The sequence below is a fragment of the Spermophilus citellus genome, assembly GCF_964194105.1.
Source record: "Spermophilus citellus genome assembly, chromosome: 8".
Taxonomy (NCBI): domain Eukaryota; kingdom Metazoa; phylum Chordata; class Mammalia; order Rodentia; family Sciuridae; genus Spermophilus; species Spermophilus citellus.
In genome coordinates this window covers 50,007,621-50,030,413 of record NC_138189.1, presented here as the reverse complement: position 1 = coordinate 50,030,413, position 22,793 = coordinate 50,007,621, and the positions used below count along the sequence as shown (strand labels likewise).

Sequence of the window (22,793 nt, the reverse complement as noted above, 5' to 3'; positions counted from 1 at the left end):
CATATTTATGAAAATTGAATCTCAATATTTTATTATTAAATTTTTCATTAACCTAAATTTAGCATTATTTTGTACTTAAGTTCTTTGTCAGTCAATCTATTAGTTTTAATATTGAATGGCTATGCAATAAGAAACTCAGTTTCTTTTTCTTGGTGGTTAAAGTATAAAAAGTTAGGTATTAATTGAAAACAATATATGTACATATAATTACCAACAAGAACATTTATTTCATTAAATGTACAGTGACATATTTATTAAAAAGTTAAAACTCAATGCATATGTACTTAATAATATGAAAGAACTTATGTTTCAACTATACAGAACAAATATGACCAACTTTTAAGAAGAATTGGAAAATATAAAATTAGAATTTAAAATTTCAACATTCTTTCATCAGTAACTATAAAAAGTATAAATGATAAATACATAAATTATATAATGTGGAAAATTTGTACAAGATTATTACACAAATATGCCTTATTGATATATAGAATGATCTATATTCCATAAAACAATAACTGAATATACATTCTTTTTAAGAACATATGAAACATGGGACAATATAGACAATGTTCTGAGCCATTAAATAAGTCTCCAAACATTTAAAAGAATAAAGTTAAATTAAGTATAATCTGTACAACAAAAATGTTAGCAATGAATAATGAATTTCTATTTGGAAAATTTCCTCTGTGATACAGATACAGTTATTAATATATAACTTTTAATGATGATAAATAAGAGAAAAAACACAATAAAATTAGTTTGAGCTAATTACAAAAAAAATCATGACACAACATCATGTATGGTACAGGATACAGCAATCCTTAAAAAAATGATCATATTTGGATAGTAGAAAGATCTCACATTAGTGATCTCAGTGTCTACTTTAAAACTTGGAAAAAAAGAAGAGCAAGTTAGACCCACAATAACCAAGAGAAAGGGTATAAATATAAGAAAGGCAAGAAAAAGCAGTAAGAAATCCAAGAAGAACATATACTTTCAAAAAGTCAAAACATTGATAAAATTCCAAACAGTTTGATATTTTAAAAAGGGAAAATTCAAATTATCAACACAAGTTGTACAAAAGAGAAAATTACTATAAGTCTTCCTTATATTAAAGGGTTCATGCATTCAAAGGAAGACCTTGAAAAAAGTACAACAGAGTCAGAATCCCTGCAGGCTTCCCATGAGAAAGCAATGCATGAATTTGTGAAGGTGAAGCAAAATTGGAATTGAAACTCAAGGAATTAAGAGATGAGAGTGACCTGGACTGTCTACAGAGTTGCTAAGGGCAGAAATATTCAGACTTAGAGAGAAGCTCTAAGCACTGCAACTGGCAAAGCCAAAGAGTCAGGGGTGCCCAAACACTTTGGAGCTTATATCTTGCCATCATGTGTCTTAGATGCTGGAATACAGGGATTGATTGTCTAGCTGGGTTACAGTCTTGGCTTTGGTTCTATCCCTTCAGTGTATGCCCAATTCCTCTTTTTAAAAAGCAAGTATTTATTTAGAGCCATCGTATATCAAATATATGTAATTTGCTTTTGATCTTTACAGGGGCTCACAGCCAAGAATTTTCCTTGAGTGTCAGATGAGACTCTGGACTTGGAGTTTTGGGCAATTCAATAACTATTAAGATTGTAGAGATTCTTAGAGATGGACAAATTGCATTTCACATTTTGAGATGGATATGAACTTTTAGGATCCAAGAAGAGCAGTTATGTTTTGGATATGAAGTATCCCTGAGAAGCTCTTATGTTAATGCAGGAATATTCAGAGATGAAATAATTAGAATCTGAAAGCTGTAACCTAATCAGTCCACCCCCATTGGTAACTGAGGCTGGTTAGGCAACGCTAGATGAGGTGGGTCACTGGGGATATAACCTGGAAGTGTTCATCTTTCCTATGGACAAGACTTCCTTTCTCTCTTTGCTTCTTAGATGCCATGAGTGGAACAATTTCCCTCCTTCACCACTACTTTTTGCCATAATATTCTGCCTCATCTTGGGTCCAAAGCAACAAAATTGGCTGACCATGGACTGAACCTCTGAAAACATAAGCCACAATGAACTTTTCCATTTTAAGTTTTTCTTGTCAGGTATTTTGGCCATACTAATAAAAAGCTGACTAACACAGAATTTAAGAAATAGAGTTAGCCTAAGGCCAAATTTAACTTAATTTAACAAAAACCAAAGGCAATTAAAAGAAATTAGAATATTTAGTCTGGCCAGTTCTAATATTATCCACAATGTAAATAACAATGTTTTAAATTAAAATAAAAAGAGGCATAAGACATTTCAGTCCTGGTGGCACACACATATAATCCCCATGACAGGGGAAGCTGAGACAGGAAGCTCACAAGTTCAAGTCCAGTTTCAACATCTTAGTGAGACGTTTAGTAACTTGTGGAGAACTTAATTCAAAATAAAATAAATAAATAAAAAATAACTGGGGACTTAGCTGAGTAGTAAAATATTCCTTGGTTCCACCACCAGAACCAAAATAATTAATAATAGTAATAATAATAATTGATGCATATAGAGTAAAAAATATTTCATATAAATAAATTCAAACAATGCTTTTTACAAAGCTTACAAAGAAATTCAAGGGACAAAAATCTTATTTTCAGCAAAGCATTGAAACAACAGAAAAATATTGTAAGCACAGCCTTAGGCCTTAGCCTTATCAACTCCATTTTAAAAGACTCACCAGGCACAATCCGACAGAGCCCTCCAATATGTCATCAGGAATAGCCTGGTAAACAAGTCATACACCAGCCACTTGGTATAAACTAGTCACTTTCCACAACCCTGATAAGAGTCAGAATGAAGTCACTTACCTTAACCCTGATAAAACTCAGAGTACGGAAGCCACCAAATCATATGGCTTGGCCTTGAAATGTAAAACATCAGTAAGAAACCTTGTAGCACCTGATAGGGACACAAAGGGAGAGCAGAAGCTCCCAAAATTGTTATAAATAATAGAGCAAAAGAACAGAAATTCAGCCAGCCAACACAGATGCACACAAGCCTTGGAGCCTGATTAGGACCTGGGCTGACATCCCAATTCTTCTCATCATCTATCTGATCCTCTGCATCATCCTCACCACTCTCAAACTCTACAGCAGCCTCTGGACCCCAGTGAGAATAGTGATTTCTCCTTATGACCATCTCCTTGACCACTGTGGTCTGAGTGAGTGTGCATCTTCTGGACTCAAAACCTAAGACTTAAGACTTTAGACCTGGCACTTAGGCTTAATATGCACAGGGAATGTCAGTAATAAGTCTGTCATGATTAAGTATGTTTGTGTTGTTTACTGTTAACTTAGAATTTTTTGCTTTGAATTGATATATGTCTATTGCCATACTCAGCATCAAGGGTTATCATTTCTTTATTAAGAACTTACTGAATGAATTGTATTGAGTGATTTTGAGTGAATAAAGCATTGAAAAGGGTATAAGCCTGTGGACATTCTTCATTTCTCCACTTGACTGCATAAGTTACATCTTTGCCTATAGTGACAAATATCCATATATATGATACAAAAAATATGAAACAAAATATAAACAATTTATAAATTGGACTTTATCTCAACAGCAGCAGGTTTTGATCTTTTCAAAACATTTTATTAAATGCTATTAAGGTGAAAGAGTATCATTTAAAAAAATATTCACAAAATTTTATATGTGATAAAGGATATGCTTCTAATATGCATAAATTGTTTTCCTGACTCAATAAGGCAAAAATTTTTAGTAAAAATTTGACATATAATTGGAACACTCCCCACACTACAAATGATAATATAATTGCAAATTAATATGAGAAAAGAGGCTTAATTTGCTAATCATTAAGAAAAATTAAATTAAAACTGTGGTGAGGTGTAGTGAGCCGTTTCTGCGGACTGCGGTCGCCATTACAAGATGGCGCTGGCTCGACTGTGGTTTGTGACAAACAACTCCTTAATTGGGAGAGTTGGTGCGTGGTTTTTTAACACCCTATGAGAAAGCTCCACGTGGCAGCTTCGCATTGGGGCTTGAGGTGCTTTATTAAGGCCGGGAGAGGCATCCGAGAGAGGAGAAGGAGAGAGAGTAGAAGGAGGGAAGAAAAGATAGCAAGGACCTGAATAAACGGCTGGAAGAAGATTCCCGGTGTTGCGTCTTCCTTGCGGGCGAGGGGGTCGCGACAAATGGTGCCGAGACCCGGGAAAATCGGAGCTTTCAGTCGTCAGGAGTGGTGCACCCCTCGTCCCGTGAGTGGACCCCTCGTCCCGTGAGTGGACCCCTCGTCCCTGAGTGGACCCCTCGTCCCTGAGCGGACCCCTCGTCCGTGAGTGGACCCCTCGTCCCTGAGTGGACCCCTCGTCCGTGAGTGGACCCCTCGTCCGTGAGCGGACCCCTCGTCCCTGAGCGGACCCCTCGTCCGTGAGCGGACCCCTCGTCCCTGAGCGGACCCCTCGTCCGTGAGCGGACCCCTCGTCCCTGAGCGGACCCCTCGTCCGTGAGCGGACCCCTCGTCCCTGAGTGGACCCCTCGTCCCTGAGCGGACCCCTCGTCCCTGAGCGGACCCCTCGTCCCTGAGCGGAGCGGACTCCTCGTCCCCGAGAGCGGGACCCCGTAGGCCTCATATTTTATTGCAGCTGCAATGTGTACTTTCACTTTTGTTTTCTGTGTTCTTTTTGTCGTCTGTGTCTTTTGTTTTCTGTGTTTTTCTTGTTGTTGTGTCAGGGGTGCCGCATCTTCAAGTCCGCTTTTCTCGGCCCTAGATGGTCTGTTACGTTCCAGGGGCCTGAAGGTGAAGCATCATACCTTACAGAAATTTTTGCAGAAGATAGGTATTGCTGCACCGTGGTTTGCAGCTTCGGGCAGCCTTACCATACCTAGTTGGGATGAATTGGGCAGGGATCTTGACTTTGCTTCTGAGCAGGGCATATTGGAGGGCGGGGTGATGCCCCTTTGGAGAATAGTCCGTGGTTGCCTCACAGGTGATGGATATCATGACGCACTTATTGAAGGACAGGAAGTTCTAGAACAATTACATGAGGAGAGATCAGAGACGGCAGGAAATGAGGTATCTCGGGAGGATGGAAGCATGCGGAGCGTGAAACAGGGGAGGAGACGCTTGTATCCAGATCTCGGTGCGCTGCGCGCGCCCCCATGTGAAAGTGGGTCGGAGGAAGAGGAGAATGAGGAGGAGGAGCTTGGAAGGCTGTCTCGCCAGCTAGGGAGTTTAGCTGTAGGAGAAGGGAGCAAAGATAAACAGGGGCTCAAGAAATGTGATCCTCCGGATCCACCGCCGTATGGTGGGGGTGTTTCAGGGAGAGCTTTCCATGCTCAAACATGGAGGGCTGTTAACGCTGAGATGGGTCTTGCTTATCCAGTTTTTCAGGACGATAATAGGGGAAGGTTCCATGAGCCTTTAGATTTCAAAATTGTGAAGACCCTGGCGGAGTCTGTGCGCACTTATGGGGTGGACGCCGCCTTTACACTAACTCAGGTGGAGAGTCTGTCTAGATACTGTATGACTCCCTCTGATTGGGCTAGCCTTGTTCGGGCTTGTGTTTCCCCAGGTAAATATTTGGACTGGAGAGCATTTGTGCTAGAGGGCGTAATAGAACAAGCCGCCCAAAACCATGCAGCAGGACATCCGCATTGGGATAAGGACATGCTTTTGGGGCAAGGCAGATTTGCTAATCAACAGACAGGATTCCCTCCTGAGGTATATGATCAAATTAATAACATCTGCATTCGGGCATGGAAGTCACTCCCAAATAGAGGAGAGGTATCTGGTAATTTGACCAAGATTACACAAGGCCCCACAGAACCTTTTTCAGATTTTGTAGCAAGGATGGTGGATGCTGCTGGAAAGATTTTTGGGGATCCTGATAGAGCCATGCCCCTTATTAAGCAATTGGTCTTTGAGCAATGCACCAAGGAATGTAAAGCAGCAATCGCTCCTTATAAGAACAGGGGCATAGAAGCATGGATGAAGGTGTGCAGAGAGATTGGAGGACCTTTAACTAATGCAGGTCTTGCAGCTGCTGTCCTTCGGATTGCAAAAGAGGGTGGTCCTGCCGCTGGAACATGCTTCCAATGTGGTCAATCCGGTCATGTCAGACGTGAGTGTCCCAAAAATGTCAATTTTACTGGACCTCCTTACGGTGGCCCTTCCACTGGCCTTCGTCCACCGGGATTGTGTCCAAAGTGCAAAAGGGGAAGGCATTGGGCAAGAGAGTGTAGATCAATAAGGGACATCCATGGACAACCTATTTCAGCTGGGCCAAAAAACGGCCGACGGGGCCCTCGACCCCAGGGCCCGCAAATATATGGGGCGATGGAGAATGTCACACCCGAACCCGAAACATGGCCATCTTTACGCCATCCAATGAGACGCGGAGAGCCACTACAGGTGCCGCGGGATTAGACCTCTGTTCCACCTCTAGACTCGTGTTAACACCTAAGATGGGAGTCCAATTGGTGGAAGCTGAGTTCAAAGGGCCTCTACCACCTGGCACTGTAGGTTTGCTAATTGGACGTGCATCTTCCATTTTGCAAGGTCTTCATGTTTTCCCTGGAGTCATAGGTCCTGATACTGTAGGGATAGTAAAGGTTATGGTGGAAGCTCCAAAGGGCATTGTGTCCATCTCTCCAGGAGATCGGATTGCTCAAGTACTGGTTTTGCCTAATCTACATGATCACTTCCCTGCAGACTCAAGGTCACCGACAGGGAATGAGATTGGTACCACCGGAGGGAATTGTGCTTATTTGTCGCTGGATATGAGCAATCGCCCTACTTTGGAATTAAGCATAGAGGGTAAATCTATTATGGGCTTACTCGATACAGGTGCAGACCGTAGCGTCATTGCTCTTAAGGACTGGGCTAAGGGATGGCCAGTGCAGACTTCTGATCAATCTTTGAGAGGACTTGGATATGCCCAAGCTCCTCAGATTAGCTGCAGACATCTATTCTGGAAGGACCCAGAAGGACATAGTGGTAGTTTTCAGCCTTATGTGCTTGATTTACCTATCTCTTTATGGGGCCGTGACCTGATGAAGGACATGGGGTTCACTCTTGGTAATGACTATTCCCCAGTGTCCCAACAAATTATGCAAAATATGGGGCATAGGCCAGGTCTAGGACTAGGAAAACATTTGCAGGGACGCAAACATCCTATACAAGATCATCAAAAGCTTGATAGATTTGGTCTGGGTTTTTCCTAGGGGCCGCTGAGACTCAAATACCCATAACATGGCTCACCGAGGAGCCTGTTTGGGTGCCTCAGTGGCCTCTTCCCTCGGTTAAATTGGCAGCAGCCCACGCTCTAGTTAAAGAACAACTTGACTTGGGTCACATTCAGCCCTCTACTTCTCCATGGAATACTCCCATATTTGTCATTAAGAAAAAATCAGGAAAGTGGCGCCTACTGCATGATCTACGAGCAGTTAATGCTCAAATGCAACTTATGGGGCCCATTCAAGGAGGACTGCCTCTGCTCTCCTCTGTTCCTCAAGGCTGGCACATTGTTGTTGTTGACATTGAAGACTGTTTCTTTTCTGTTCCCCTGCATCCTAAGGATTCGCAGCGTTTTGCCTTCACCCTTCCCTCGTGTAACCACGAGGAACCAGATCAAAGGTTTGAGTGGATAGTGTTGCCGCAGGGAATGGCTAGTGGTCCCACGATGTGTCAGATGTATGTGGGGAAGACACTCGCACCTCTCAGACAAAAGTATTCCTCCATCAAAATCATGCATTATATGGATGATGTATTATTGGCTGCTAAATCAGAGCAGACAGTTCACGAGGCCTATGAAGACCTAGTGAGGTTGTTAGCTCAATGTGGACTGCGTGTTGCGCCTGAGAAGGTTCAAACAGGGGATTCTATTGAATATTTGGGAGCAACAATTGGGCGTGGCAAACTACGACCACAAAAGATTACCATACGAACTCAGGATCTCCAAACTCTAAATGATTTTCAGAAATTGCTGGGAGATATTAATTGGATACGAGGATATTTGCAGATTTCTAATGTTGTGCTGCAGCCTTTGTATGCTATTCTTAGGGGTGATCCAGATCTTACTTCCCCTCGTGGCCTCACTAAAGAGGCTAGAGCAGCCCTTATGACAGTAGAAGAGGCTGTGCAGCATGCTGCTTTGTGCAGGCTCCAGAGTGATGAACCTTTCCAGTTATGTGTGCTTGCCACTAGGCGGCAGCCTACTGGAGTACTATGGCAAAAGGGACCTTTACTATGGATACACCCACATGTGTCCCCAGGAAAGTCCTTAGAATATTATCCTGATGCTGTTGCATCATTAGCACTTAAAGGGATTCAACAAAGCATTCAATTTTTTGGACAGTCACCTTCTTCTCTTATTATACCCTATACTAAAGCTCAACTTAGCGTCTTGTGTGCTACTTTAGATAACTGGGCTATTCTGTGTTGCTCATTTCAAGGGGATATTGATAATCATTACCCTTCTCATCCGTTACTCCATTTTATTAAAGAACATCCTATCATTTTCCCTAAAGTAACTTCATCCAGTCCGATTCCGGGGGCTGTTAACATTTTTACTGATGGTTCCAAGTCTGGAATGGGAGCTTATGTAATTAATGATTCTCCCCCTGTTCAGCATCAATTTGCTCCTGGAAATCCACAATGGGTAGAACTGCAAATTGTTATTGAAGTCTTTAAACAGTGTCCTTTTCCCTTTAATCTCATTTCGGACTCCATCTATGTGGTGCAAGCACTAAAAATCTTGGAGGTTGTGGGAGCTATTAGTGATACCCGTAATGTATCTGCTTACTTTAATCAGCTTCAACAGCTTATCTGTAGCCGCACTGCTCCTTTTTATCCAGTGCATATCCGAGCTCATTCCTCTCTCCCTGGTCCGTTATCGCAGGGTAATGCCTGTGCGGACTCAGCCACTAGAGGTAAGTTGATCTGTTTGGCTTCCTCCTTAGAGGAGGCTAAATTGTTTCACCAAAATTTCCATGTTAACGCTTTAACGCTGCGCAGGCGTTTTTCCATTTCAAGAGCAGATGCTCGGCAGATTATATTACACTGTCCCCATTGTGTCACATTTCTTCATCCCCCTACTTATGGAGTGAACCCACGGGGATTGAAGCCATTGGTTGTCTGGCAGATGGATGTGACACACATACCCGACTTTGGTAACCTCAAGTATGTCCATGTTTCTGTTGATACGTACTCCGGAATTATTCATGCTTCTGCTTTATCAGGAGAAAAGGCACGTAATGTCATTACTCATTGCCTGGAGGCCTGGGCGGCGTGGGGTGCGCCCACGTCCCTTAAGACTGATAATGGACCTGCTTATACTGGCAGACAATTCACATCTTTTTGTTCTGCTATGGGAGTGCAGCTTACTCATGGTCTGCCTTACAATCCTCAAGGACAAGGCATTGTTGAACGTGCTCATCGCACCTTAAAGGAAACTTTACAAAAACAAAAGGGGGGAATAGGAGCTGAACATACTCCTAAAGAACGCCTGTCCTTAGCCCTGTTTACCATCAACTTTTTGAATTTGGACATTCATGGTCGCTCTGCGGCCGATAGACATGTGTCCCCTCAGCCTTCTGTGATTGGCTATGTTAAGTGGAAAGATGCTCTTACGGGCCAATGGAACGGCCCCGACCCCGTGCTGACATGGGCACGAGGATCTGTATGTGTTTTTCCTCAGGACCGCACGGAACCATTTTGGGTTCCTGAACGTCTGACAAGAAGAGTCTTGACGCCAGCTACCCAGCAACAAGAAACACCACAGCAATCCCGCGATGAGAATCTTCATCCTGCTGAGTGCTCTGGCACTGGTGCTGGTGCCGATGACACAGACGACACCAATGTAGTGATGGGCAGTGGCACGGGCTTGGCCAGTGCCGATGCCAGTTCATGCTTCAAGGCCCGCAACGCTCACAATAAATAGTAAATCTTTGACATGGTCGTTGCACCCCAAATTTTACGAACATTGCACTGGGAACGACATGTCTTTCCTCGCTATTCTCTTGGTGTTGGAAAGCCCTTGCACTCTGCCGGCTTTACTGCCATTGCACGCAGAAGGGTTTCCACACTAGTGCTTTTCTATCACCTTAAGATTCTCTTAGTGTTGGAAAGCCCTTGCACTCTGCCGGCTTTACTGCCATTGCACGCAGAAGGGTTTCCACACTAGTGCTTTTCTATCACCTTAAGATTCTCTTAGTGTTGGAAAGCCCTTGCACTCTGCCGGCTTTACTGCCATTGCACGCAGATGGGTTTCCACACTAGTGCTTTTCTTTCGCTTTACGACCCGTGCCTTTCTTTTAGGGTGTTACCAACTTGTTTGTCGTTGTATTTTTATAGCCACAGTTCAGCCTCAGAGACCTAATAATGACTGGCTGAGTAGATACCATTAAACGCCTTGGCAACAACGAGCTGATCTTGTAGTACCCAGAGACGGGCAACTTTCACGCTTGCACTGCGACCTAAGACAGGGGAATGGGGCCTCCCCAAAGACGGGTAAGCAATGTAAGGGCAGTGAACGACCTAAGACAGGGGCTACTTGATTCCCTTTGACGTGCAACAAACAATAGGAATCAACTGCTGGCAGTGGATTCCCCCCGGCCCCCAGGGCTTGGATCCAGCCCTGAAGTTTGTGCACGTCAAGGAGGCCAGCTCACAAGGCCTTGCAAGATCTGTGGTGTCTGTTTTCATGTTCAGCCAATACCGGTCATGTGGGAACGTCCTGACCAGCTTGGGTCTGATAAGGTTCCTGGTTGTAGGCTTGGTATGAATAATAGCACTTCACCTCTACTCTCGCCTGTTTTGTTTTTAGAAAACGAAAGGGGGAACTGTAGTGAGCCGTTTCTGCGGACTGCGGTCGCCATTACAAGATGGCGCTGGCTCGACTGTGGTTTGTGACAAACAACTCCTTAATTGGGAGAGTTGGTGCGTGGTTTTTTAACACCCTATGAGAAAGCTCCACGTGGCAGCTTCGCATTGGGGCTTGAGGTGCTTTATTAAGGCCGGGAGAGGCATCCGAGAGAGGAGAAGGAGAGAGAGTAGAAGGAGGGAAGAAAAGATAGCAAGGACCTGAATAAACGGCTGGAAGAAGATTCCCGGTGTTGCGTCTTCCTTGCGGGCGAGGGGGTCGCGACAGTGAGGTACAAATACAACTTCAAATAGAATGACAAAAATATAAAATACAGGCAAAAATAAGTGTTGATTGTCACTGCCAGCATCATGTTTACTCAGCTTCCCCAAATCAGGCTGATGAGGGGATTGGAAAAAGATGAATATACAAAAAAAAAAAAAACATGGAAAAGTAGGATGCCAGTAGGTCAGTGAACTACTGATGGAGGAGGACTGACAATGAGCAATCTCCACAGTCTATTATATAGATTTTTATATCAAATGTATTTATTGTGAGAAAATTACAATGAACCAAAGTCAAAAGTTTGAACAGCCCAATTACACTCATCAGCTTGTGCCCACAATTCTCCACTCCTGGGTGGCTGGCGCCTTAACTTTAGGTCATTAACTGATAAACTCCATGGCAAATGTGGAATTTCCCTTTGAACAGGGCATCATTATACAAATTGGCAGTTTTCTTGGTGCTTTTGCACTGAAAGATTACCAAGGGATGTGCCAAGACTCTTTTTCTGGCAGTTCAAAGACCCACAATTTATTCACTGCTACTGACATCTCACACTTTTTTCTTTTTTCTTTAAGCACAAGTGATGGACTATTTGAAGTTCTTGGATTTCTTTCCAGAAGATATGGAATCTTGTTGTTACAACACAAAAGAGAATTAGTAGCAAACACATTTTTCCAAAAATGTAACATATTGAATGTTTTAACATATTTTGAAGGTTAAAGCCATTTCCATCACTAAGTATTTGTTCAACAAGCCATTCAGGATTAGCAAACATCATTTTTTAGTCTGTTTTTGAGTCTGTTCAGTCTGATGTGTCAAGTGCTTCAGTTGTCCTCAAGTTGGCAGGTTGGCATTCTAGGTCTGGGAAGTCTTTTTGGCCTTCCTCATCTTCCTTCTCAGCTTCTTGTTCCTGGTGGGGGTCAGGATCAACACCCTCTGATATGAGCTTAAGTCATTTGAACCTCCATGATGATGATGGACTATGTGTTCAGATACCCAGATAGGACAGGCTGCACCTTCTAGAAAGACACAAGCATAGACTCTACCCGACATTAAACCAGATCTGGTGAATTCCATTGTCTTGTTTCCAAGTCTTTTCACCTGACCAGGACAAGCCTACTGTAGTGTGAGTTATGTGTGCTCAGCAGCAGTGTAAACTTCAGCATCACAATTTAAAAATTTAAAACAAAAATAGCATGATTCAAACAATTTTTGTGGGATTCTATCTCTTCCTTTTTGTTTTTGTTTTTAAAATTGTAATTCTAGGGATAAGTAAGCTCACATTACTATAACATGGCCTCAATTTGATCTATATTTATTTTAAACTATCCCTTACTAGAAATGATTAATTGACAAAGAAACAACATTCTTCCCTGAGGAAGAGGAAAAGGTAAATGTGAGAAACACAAAGAAAAAAATGCCTCGGAATTTGGGGGGTAGGGGATCCATTCATCTTAAGTTCTATTAAATGAACTACTGTCTTTTCTTTTAAATTCCCAGGAATGGCCGTACTTTGGTTATAACTGTTTTTGCTTCGTGTTTAAGACCAAGCTGGTCAAATTGACCTTATTCCTACATATTGTTAAGAGTCAGTTGAGTTCCCTCAGAGGTTACTCTTGGAGAACTTGAGAGCAGCCTCTTAATTCATTTAATGTCATCTGCCAGGATGGATCAGCGTCTGCTTGAGGATGTGGCTTTCCTTGGAAGCATCAGGGATGACTTCCTTCTCCATTGATCCTCCTCTTTTGCATCATGGTCAGATTTCTGTTCTCCAGGGTCTTGTGGATGCCTCTGATCAAGAAGTCATGTGGCCCAAAGTTGCAAAGCCCTTAGAGAAATTCCTTTGCTCTCTGGGTTCAAGCTGACTCACTGGGAAAAAACTGAATATTGGCTATTTTCTTTCTTAAATTTAATCTCAAAACCTTGGCCTTAAGTATTCAGCAATGCAGTTTCACCAGTCGTAAAGTAAAAATACTGTGTTCTAACTTAATGTCTATAACTGTTTAGTTATTTTCCCCTTCTATTCAACTGGGGTCAGTATTACTGCAAGGTACCCTTATCTGTTTGTCTATAGATAATAGCCTATTATTCCAGATTAATTCAGGTTGTTATATTTAAAGTTGTACTTATGTGAAGCACTAAAACTTTACAAGGAGAATGCAAAATGAAATTAACAAGAATAAAAAAAACATATTTAGTTTGTACAATAGCTATAAGCCAAGGAACATAATTTTTTGTGATCTCAAAGTGTTACTTAGCTATATATTAATTTTTTGATTATATTTATCACAGTAATTTTTTCTAAACAAAAATCTATTTTTAAAATTAATTTTAAATAAACTTGAATGGTCATCTTAACATGGTTGCATTAAACTTAGGTGAGGTGGCCTCTTGACAAATCTTAAGTGTTTTATTTTTAAAACTGATTTTAATTGCTTTTTAAAAATATTATTTTATAAAGTTTTTATGCAGAATTTCTTGAACCTATATGAATCAGTTAACATAATTTAATACCACATTTGAATTATGAATCAAAAGTAAAGTCCCCCTTTTGTGTCGAAGTGACAAAATGTATTTATATTTCATAGCATTAAACTTAAACAGATCAGGCTCTCATTATCTTATACATTTAAATTTCTACTCCAGTGTAAAAAGGAACAAAAAATCTTATGTAAATCTTGTTGATAACAGGTCCAGTTACAGAACAATAAATGATTTTTTAAAATCCCCAATTAAATTTGCTATTGTGTAAAATTATCATTATAGACAACTTTAGTTTGGAGAATACCAGCTTGGTAAAATGTTCTTTTGAATATTATACTATAAAAACTTTTATACTTGGGAGATAAAATTAGATCTACTATATAAAGAAGCCAGTAATAACACCACAATTTCACTGATGCTATATATTAACCAAGTTTAGATTTTAAAGAAAAATCTACAGTCTGTAATGTAGCATAGTACTCTAAAACAACAGTTGCTGTTTAACCAGAGTCATACAAAATCTAATTTATTTAAAACTAGTTGCCCTAACATTTATTAAAATTCACTTTATGACAGAACATTAATATTTGACCTGAGGAAAAAGCCTTGAATAGAATAACTTTAATGGATTATGTTAATTGTATATATGACCAATTTAGTTACACACACAAACTTTTTAAATTTACCCTTCACAAACTCTTTTGTAAATTATTTAGACACTCTACAGCTTTATTTTGCCACATAAAGACTTTCTCACAGAGAAATATTGTTTTTCCTTCTACTTTCTATACTAAAATATATTTCCATACCTAGGACCTTCTTATTTCTCTTTCCTAGCTGTTGACCCCTTATTTTCTTAATTTGCACTCTAAAACAACCCTTTTTAAATTTCTGAATTTAGACAAATCACTTCACTTTAATAAGATGAAATAGTTTCATATTATTTACAGTGCTCTAATTGAAACACAGCTGAAACTTTTGGATCCTTTGCATATAGAATTATACCTGTTAGAATTTTAACTACTAGTAACCTTGTTTTCAGTGAAGACACGGATAACACAATTGTAAACCTTTTCCATTTACCAATTTATGAAATTATGCATAATGTTTAAGTATATTACCATATAAAATGCAAGAAGTCAAGAGTATTCAATTTTACATTTAGCAGTGAGCACTTTTTCTGTGTAAATTAATTACTAAAAATCACATTTATGATTAATCCCATTTATGTTAAATCTAATTTACTTATTCTTAAGTGCAAAAACCAAGATATTATAGTGACACCCCCTCCTCCACAGAAAATCTTAACTAAACTTCTCCAGATATCTTTACCATAATTGATTTTAGCAGCAAAAGAGTCTCATAAAAGGGTTCAATGTAGGTAAACTTCCTATTTTCCTGTTGCTATATTTTACTTGGCCACTGGCCTGGAAGAAATCAGCACTCTAGGTAGCCCCTTTACTAGTTTTTCACAAATATTTATCCAGTATGGTAGTGTGTAAAAATGTATTTGAAAATGCAAAATATGATTTTTAAAAAAAAAGACAAATCCTTTAACAAGGCCTCTGGCCTTGAGCTGGAGCTTCACAGAGATTTCTACATTTCTAAAATAAGAGAAGTTACCAATTGGGCTCCATGGTAACAGTGGGCAGGAGTAGAAAAAAAGGGGAGAAGAATCTCTACCCTTCTCTAATGTTGTCCTTGAAGGGTTAACTTGCCTAGAACAGTGACAGAAAAAGCTGCTTTATGTGAACTTCTGTAGACTGAACTTCTGAGCCCCTCCCCTTCCATGCTGGGTATAAAGTTCTGAAACTACCTGAACTCGGGGTTCAAAGGATTAATTGATTACAGCAATAGCTGTACCCTCTGAACCTGGCTGCAGCAAATAAATAAAAATGTTTCTTTCCCTGCTTGTCTGCCCCTATAACAATATCAGACAAGTGTAGTTAACAGTATTTGTTGTTGAAGAAAAATCCTAGAACTAGTGGCTAGTACATTCTAGACCTTTTTTAGAAATTAATATTTTATTAATTGTTGGGCCATCTGAAAAACTTGTGAGTTTAGTAATTTTAAAGACATCTTTACTTTTATCTGTTTACCCAATTTAAACTGGACTTGCTTTAAATCACATAAGTTAAAAAATATATTTGGATCTATTTAAAATTTTACTTTTAATTTATGAGCACTCCTATATTTATATGCCATTTTAATACCACTACAACATATATTCAGATGCAACATACAAGACACCAGTGTGTACACATACACAAAACAGACAAGAAACAAAGATATTATAACCTTTTGCAAGTATAGCTCCACAGATATGAGGCATTCTTATAGCTGTCTATTAAATCCTCTGTTAGATTTTTAACCTGTTAGAAATTAAAATAGAGCCAATCAGATTTTTACATTATGACTTTATTATAGGACAGGTCTGTACACTTGGAAATGTTAGGTATAAAATCTAAGAGCCATGAGACCACTGAAAGAAAAGATTTCAGATGACCACTTGTCCAAATGACTATCAGATATAGCTCCAACACCACCATATCTATGTCCTTTTTAGAATTTTTGGAAGAGGAGATTTTTAAATTTATTTGAGGGTCAACCGTTGAAGAATTGGCGTATGAACAAAGAGTACAAAGACTTTGATAGTTATATAAATTAAACTCATTAGAAAAATACACTAATTTAGGTGCGCAAGAGCAAATGTAAATATACCATGAAATCATGAGCTCAAAAATATATAATCTCAAAAAACAGGAATTTTTGAAAGAAGAAGAAAAATTATACAGCTGCAATTTCTAAAAGAACATGCAATTTACTAAATCACAGTGCATTTTTGGCTTAGATTAGAGTCAGTTCAGATATTTAAAAAATGTGGGAGCCTGTAAAATCCTCAGAAAAGCTATTTAAGAAGAGGAAAACTTGTAAATTTAGAATCTTTCCACTTTTTTGTCTCAGCGCTGTAGGATTAGAAAGTGGCCTGTTAACAAAAGCACACCTTTTTTGAAAAGCTCCCATTCTCTCAATAGGCTTGGATACATAAGGCTGAGTAAGGAATCTCCTCTGCTATCTTCCCGAACCTCCAACTCTGGCTCCACCTCAGCACTCCTGCCTTCCTGAAAGCACACATAGTGCTGACCCATGAACTTGGGATTTCATCTCTGGCTGTATTGGGGGACCCTTGTCCCTGGGCTCTGCCCACCTGCTCTTTGAAGACAAAGACTGTGGCAATGGTTGGGGGAGTGCGGGAGTTGCAGTAGCCTGAAGATTCTTTAACTCTTTGTTACTTTTGACTGCATTCATGAAGCCAGAAATCAAGGCTGACCACTTCATGCTCTCCTGAGATGGACAGAGGCAATCTCCTATTAAGGAACATAAAGGAAAGTGTCTATGGAAATCTTACCTAATTCCTCAGTTGCATACCTAACACACAGCTCTTTAGCAGGATCCTCTTAAATCTCTACATCTACTGCTCCCTCCTCAAGGAAACAAAGAGGAGTTTTAATTACAAATGCCAAAAACTGTGCCAGCTTTGCCTTTTTTCCTGGGGCTGCCCCATGAGCATTGAAACATACAGTTCTCTTTCTTTATGTTCTCTTTCTTTAGAATTAGAATGTTCCATGCTTTACACTGAGCTCCTCCCCTTCCTTTAATTAATGTGTCTAATTTTTGAGGAGTGTTCTACTCACCTTAACTAATTAGAGTTCCCCCAGCATTTGGGGTCTCCATTTTAGGTTTACTCAGTTTTGCCAGCACAGTGTTTACTCAGATTCCCTAAACCGAGCTGATGAAGGGATTGGAAAAAGACAAACACAAAAAGAGAGAAAAGCAGGACCTGGTGGTTCAGCCAACTTGCATCCATAGTTCTCCACCCCTGGACGGCTGGAGCCTGAACCTTAGGACATGAACTGATAAACTTCATGGCAACTGCAGAATGTCACCGTGAAACTGGGAAGTTTTCTTGGCACATTTGCAGAAGAGATTCCCAAGGGAGATGACAACCTCTTTCTCTGGACAGTTTAAAGACCCATAATCCATTTGTTGCTCCCAACAGTTGGTAAGAAGGGTGAGCATCTCACTCATATACATTTTCTCAATTAAAGTAAAAATGCAATGTACAGAAAAAGACATGTACACAGATATTTATTAGCTCTAATAAAACCCAAATCTGAAAATAACCAAAAATATTTGCTAATTGTTCTATGATAAAAATGTCATGACATTCATGCAATGTAAAATTATTCAGTGACAAATGAAAGATTGGTTAATATAATATGTAAAATTCCAAAAGAATCAGGTAGGAGGGGAAAAAAGCAGATGCAAATAATTGCAAACTCAGTTTTATTAACTGTAAAAATCTAAGGAAGAAAATATGTCATAAAATTTTATTAATTGCCAGGGATGAAATGGTTGAGGAGTAGATTGAGAAAGTTTGGTCAGATAATAGATATATTTTGCATTATAATTGTGCAGGTTAATGTGTGATTTCATATGGTTTTTAAGGTTCATCAAACTACTTATTCATGGTAAATTATATTATTTACTAACTATACCTTTATATTACTTATATAGAAATAAATCTAAATTTGATATAACAGGACACATTCTCATCAGCAGACTATCAGTAAAGGAATAAAAGAGACTATACATAGGATAAACTATTACAAATAATAATACAGTGACCCAGAAAATGAAAAGCATGGCATTATTAGTAATTATAAATGAATACCATTCATAAAAGGGTAGAAATATCTTGTGAATTTAGCATATAAATAATTAAAACATCAAAAAGAATATTCAAGTTACGGGGGTGCTATAGGTCATTGAAATGGTCTAAAGTCTTAACATTTTCTGGGAAATGTTTATGTAGTTAGTGATCTTTATATCAAGCACTCAGATCATTGTAAACGTAAATTATAAATACCAATTCTCAATTAGTTGAACTACATAAAATTTAACAAGAGAAAAGAGCAAAAAGATAAATAAATGTATAACAAACTAACCAAATAGGAAATGCACAGGTGATTTTAATACCAAATATACAACATTAAATGCAATTAGACTTGACTTCTGGAAAGGATATAGATATAGAAAGATACTGTTTTGACAAAGAAAAATTAAGTAAATTACAAGACATTCCACAATTATATTAGAAAGTTATGGAAGCAGCAATAATTTTTTTAAAGAAGTTCTTCCCAAGTGTAATGAGATCATTAGCTAAACCCCTCTAAGAATCCTAGTAGGTCTAATATTAGGACTCTTAAGGATGTAGATCACCAGGAAAATGAGTCTGGAACAAATTAGATCTATCCCTTACAAAATAAACCAGCAGAATTTAAAGTAATAGTATTCCAGTTTTAGAGAAAAAAAAATCATCCCTTATCTCTGTCAGATATTGAAATGGATTGGGATACAAATCAAGTATAAAGGCTCTGTTAATTTTGAGTCTAAGTTTCTGGTATGAGTAACTCTACAAAGTTTTTTTTTAACTGCTTTCATTTAAAGAAAATAGGCAAAGAAAAACATACATGGGAATTAAATTACATTGAATATAGCTAATTATAGGGTATAAACTTCCAACATATCACTTACTAGTTTAATCAAATATCTCATACTTCATTTTCTGGTTTTTGTTTGCTTTTTTGTTTGCTTTAAAACATTGAATTTGATCTCTGATGTAAAAGTATAGAGACACAGGGAGAGTAAATAAAAAAATAAATCTTACTTAAATTAAAACAATGTCTGATCTAAGTGCAAAATTAACATTTGCAAATAATTTGTCAGAGAATATTTGGTGTAGGGAAAACACATCCAAAGTTACATAAATCTGGAATCAGCTGACATTTGCTCCAGAGAAAAGGTTAGTTAGGTGATTCAGCATATGAAAGTTTTAAAAAGGTAATTTAATTGCTTAAATTTTTCATTGAATGTAGGATACACACATCACATTTATTTCCAAGCATCTTGATTTGGTTTTTTGAATTGCTATGAAATTTTATGTGGAAGTTTTACATTTTAATTAACATTTAATTTGTTACATGAATGATTTTATGAAATACATTATTATTCATTTAAAATTAAAGCACTGAACTACTCCAAATTACAAAATATTTTATTATGACAATGTCATATTTTAAAATAGTTCCAAAAATATTTTCAGAATAACTATTATATGGAGATTCCTTAAGTAGTGTATGAAATATATTGCTAAGCATTAATAATTTCTTTTCTTCTCTCTTCCAGTTTCTCTCATTATTGTTTATATGGTTATAAGTTACATACAAATATATGTATACCTAAACTCTATTGTACAATTATATATATATATATATATATATATATATATATATATATATATTTAAAGGTAGAGCTTTGTGTGGTGGGCCATTCCCATAATTCTCTTTGCTTGGGAGGCTGAGATAAGAGAATGATATGATTGCACATTGGAGGTCAGCCTGGGAAACTTAGTGAGACCCTTCCTCAAAATAAAAAGGGTTAAGTGTGTAGCTAAGACAGGGTCCTTGTCAACGAGGAACAAGGTCCTGGGTTTAAGCCTCAGTACTAGGAGGGAAATAATGAGAAAGAAAACAAGGAGAATCTTGCATTCTTCAAAAACTACAAAAAGATCATCAAAATTCAAAATAAATATTTGATATAATATTGTAGCTATTATATAGAGGACTGTTCACATTTTCCCAATTTATTTATTTTTCTAATCTTTAATCTGAAATAAGATGTCATATTGCTTTATAAATAATTTAAACAATTTAAAAATTTATAAATAATTTAAAAATTGTTGACCAAAAAAGCAGAGTTTTTCATAAATCTGCATGTAGAGGCAGCAGTAATTAGTGTGGGGTTTTTTTGTATGAATATATGTGAAAAATTTTATAATTATTCAAGGCTTACACAGTTTTATCCATATTGAACAAATATTTGTTCCACATTTATGTCAACAGTGATAGATTTTGCATCCATATCTACCACAGAACACTTCAAACTGTATTTCTGATATTTAAATATGCATACATTGTAAGTGTTGCTGTTGGTGAAATTGGTCATATAACGGAGAAGGTACATGAGGTTTCTAGATAACTTTAAAGACTTAACTAAAATAATTTAAGGATTTTAACTTCTAAGTATAGTTCTAATAGTTCATATTGTTTTTCCACTATAATAAGCTAATATGTAACAAATACTGAAAACTTATAATTGGACTAAAACAGACTTATTATCACTTTAATTGTATATTTATCCAATTATTTAAATCCACAGATTGCTAATCATTATGAGTATTTTTTAGCCAAGCATAATTAACTATTAAATAAAAGCAAGGTAAGAAATGTAGATAATTTAATTCAACAGCTATATTAGGATTCAGAATTTTACACAGTGTCCTTACAAAAATTTACATTTTATTTTTGATCAATAATTTTCCAGTTTTGCCATAATATCAGTCATGTTACTGTTTTGCTATATTACTAAATTGACCAATGATTTTTTTACAATAAACTCTTTGCTCGAAGATTAGTAAATATCAATTCCATCAAAGACATCTTAAATTTACAAGTGTAAAAGCAGGAAAATAACATTAAAAATTTAAATAATGAGTATAATGTATTTTATTTATTTTCAGTCTTCTTAATATGTTCTTTTATGCTTGTTATACACCACACTCTAATCAATTTAGTTATAATAATGCTCTTATTTGCTGTTCGTCACTTTGTGCCAGGCCTTATTCAAGAATATTTACATAAATTAGCTTCTTTAAACCTCTGACAGACAACTTTTTGAAATTAGTATCAGTCACTAGAACACTATTAGATAATTGTTTATTACAGAAACTTTGCCTTTCACCTCTAATTGTATGCAGAAAATCCACAAAGGAAAAAAATACATAAAAGTTCTTTGTACCATTTGTAAATCTCAAAAATTTTAAGAGATCTTTTTTGACACTGGGTTAGAGAAAAATTTCTTAAATATCTCACCTAAAACACAATATACCTTTGGAATTAAAAAATATATCCATACTCTTTAAAAGATATTGATCAAATAATAAAAATAAAATCATAGATTTGGAGAAAATATTAGCCAATCTCAGTTCTGAATAGAGGATTTTTATTTTTTTAAAGCCATCTCAAAGCTCTGTACTAAGAAAACAAACAACACAATAAGTAATGGATAAAAATTTGAGTACTTACAAGACTTTACAAGAAAACACATGTGTTGCTGGGAAGTCCATGAAAAGATGTTGAACATTATTAATCATTAGGAAAATTAAATTGCAACTTGGGGAGGTGGGGAGAGAGACACAGAGAGGGAGGGAAAGTCAGTCATGAATAGAAAGATAGAGAAAGAGACCAAAATAATGATAGGATTAATTCAAAAAAACTGGGAAACCAGAAGTTACCAGTGAACTGATGGTTAAACACTATTATAGGTGATCTTTGTAATATTCTCATAGTTCTGTAAGTTGAACTTATATAAAATAAAATGTTGCAAAGTATTTCTAGGAGAACTTAGAATTATAAAATGTGGCAATCTCCACAGTGATTACACATGACTAAAATTGTGATGAACTTTCTACATCTCAATGACAGCTTTCCTTTTGTAAGATGATCATGCATCTCATTTTTATGGCTCACACTTCATTCTTATTTAACCTAAGTCCAGATCATTCATTTACTATACAGCATTCTACCATACTTCTGACTGTTTGTTTTTTTTTAAGAGAGAGTGAGAGAGGAGGGAGAGAGAGAGAGAGAGAGAGAGAGAGAGAGAGAGAGAATTTTTTAATATTTATTTTTTAGTTCTCGGCGGACACAACATCTTTGTTGGTATGTGGTGCTGAGGATCGAACCCGGGCCGCACGCATGCCAGGCGAGCGCGCTACCGCTTGAGCCACATCCCCAGCCCCCTTCTGACTGTTTTAATAATGCCAATTTACTAATCGTCTACCTCAGGGCTGCAGATACCCCAAGCATACTGTTTACCAATCCCAAAGAAATAACTTGGAACAGTCAATGGAGAGGTTGTGTACATTTTATTATTCATTCACTCCTAGGTGGTGTTGGGCTTGGATACGATGAAGGGCCATACCAAACCTATAAGCAGAGGAGATGTAAAGGAGAGGTTATATTCCAGAGGAGATGTAAAGGAGAGG

At 37.8% G+C, this 22,793-nt stretch overlaps 1 protein-coding gene across 1 annotated transcript; it reads left to right on the top strand.

The window, feature by feature from the left end:
* Positions 1 to 4,625: 4,625 nt before the first annotated feature.
* On the top strand, positions 4,626 to 11,798 carry LOC308654660 (uncharacterized protein; the record flags this gene model as incomplete). Its single annotated transcript, XM_081304344.1, has 5 exons — positions 4,626 to 5,043; positions 5,191 to 5,847; positions 6,059 to 6,115; positions 9,692 to 9,821; positions 11,716 to 11,798. The coding sequence occupies exons 1-5, from the start codon at positions 4,642 to 4,644 to the stop codon at positions 11,796 to 11,798; spliced, it is 1,329 nt and encodes a 442-aa protein (XP_081160470.1). The 5' UTR covers positions 4,626 to 4,641.
* Between the last annotated feature and the right edge of the window lie 10,995 nt (positions 11,799 to 22,793).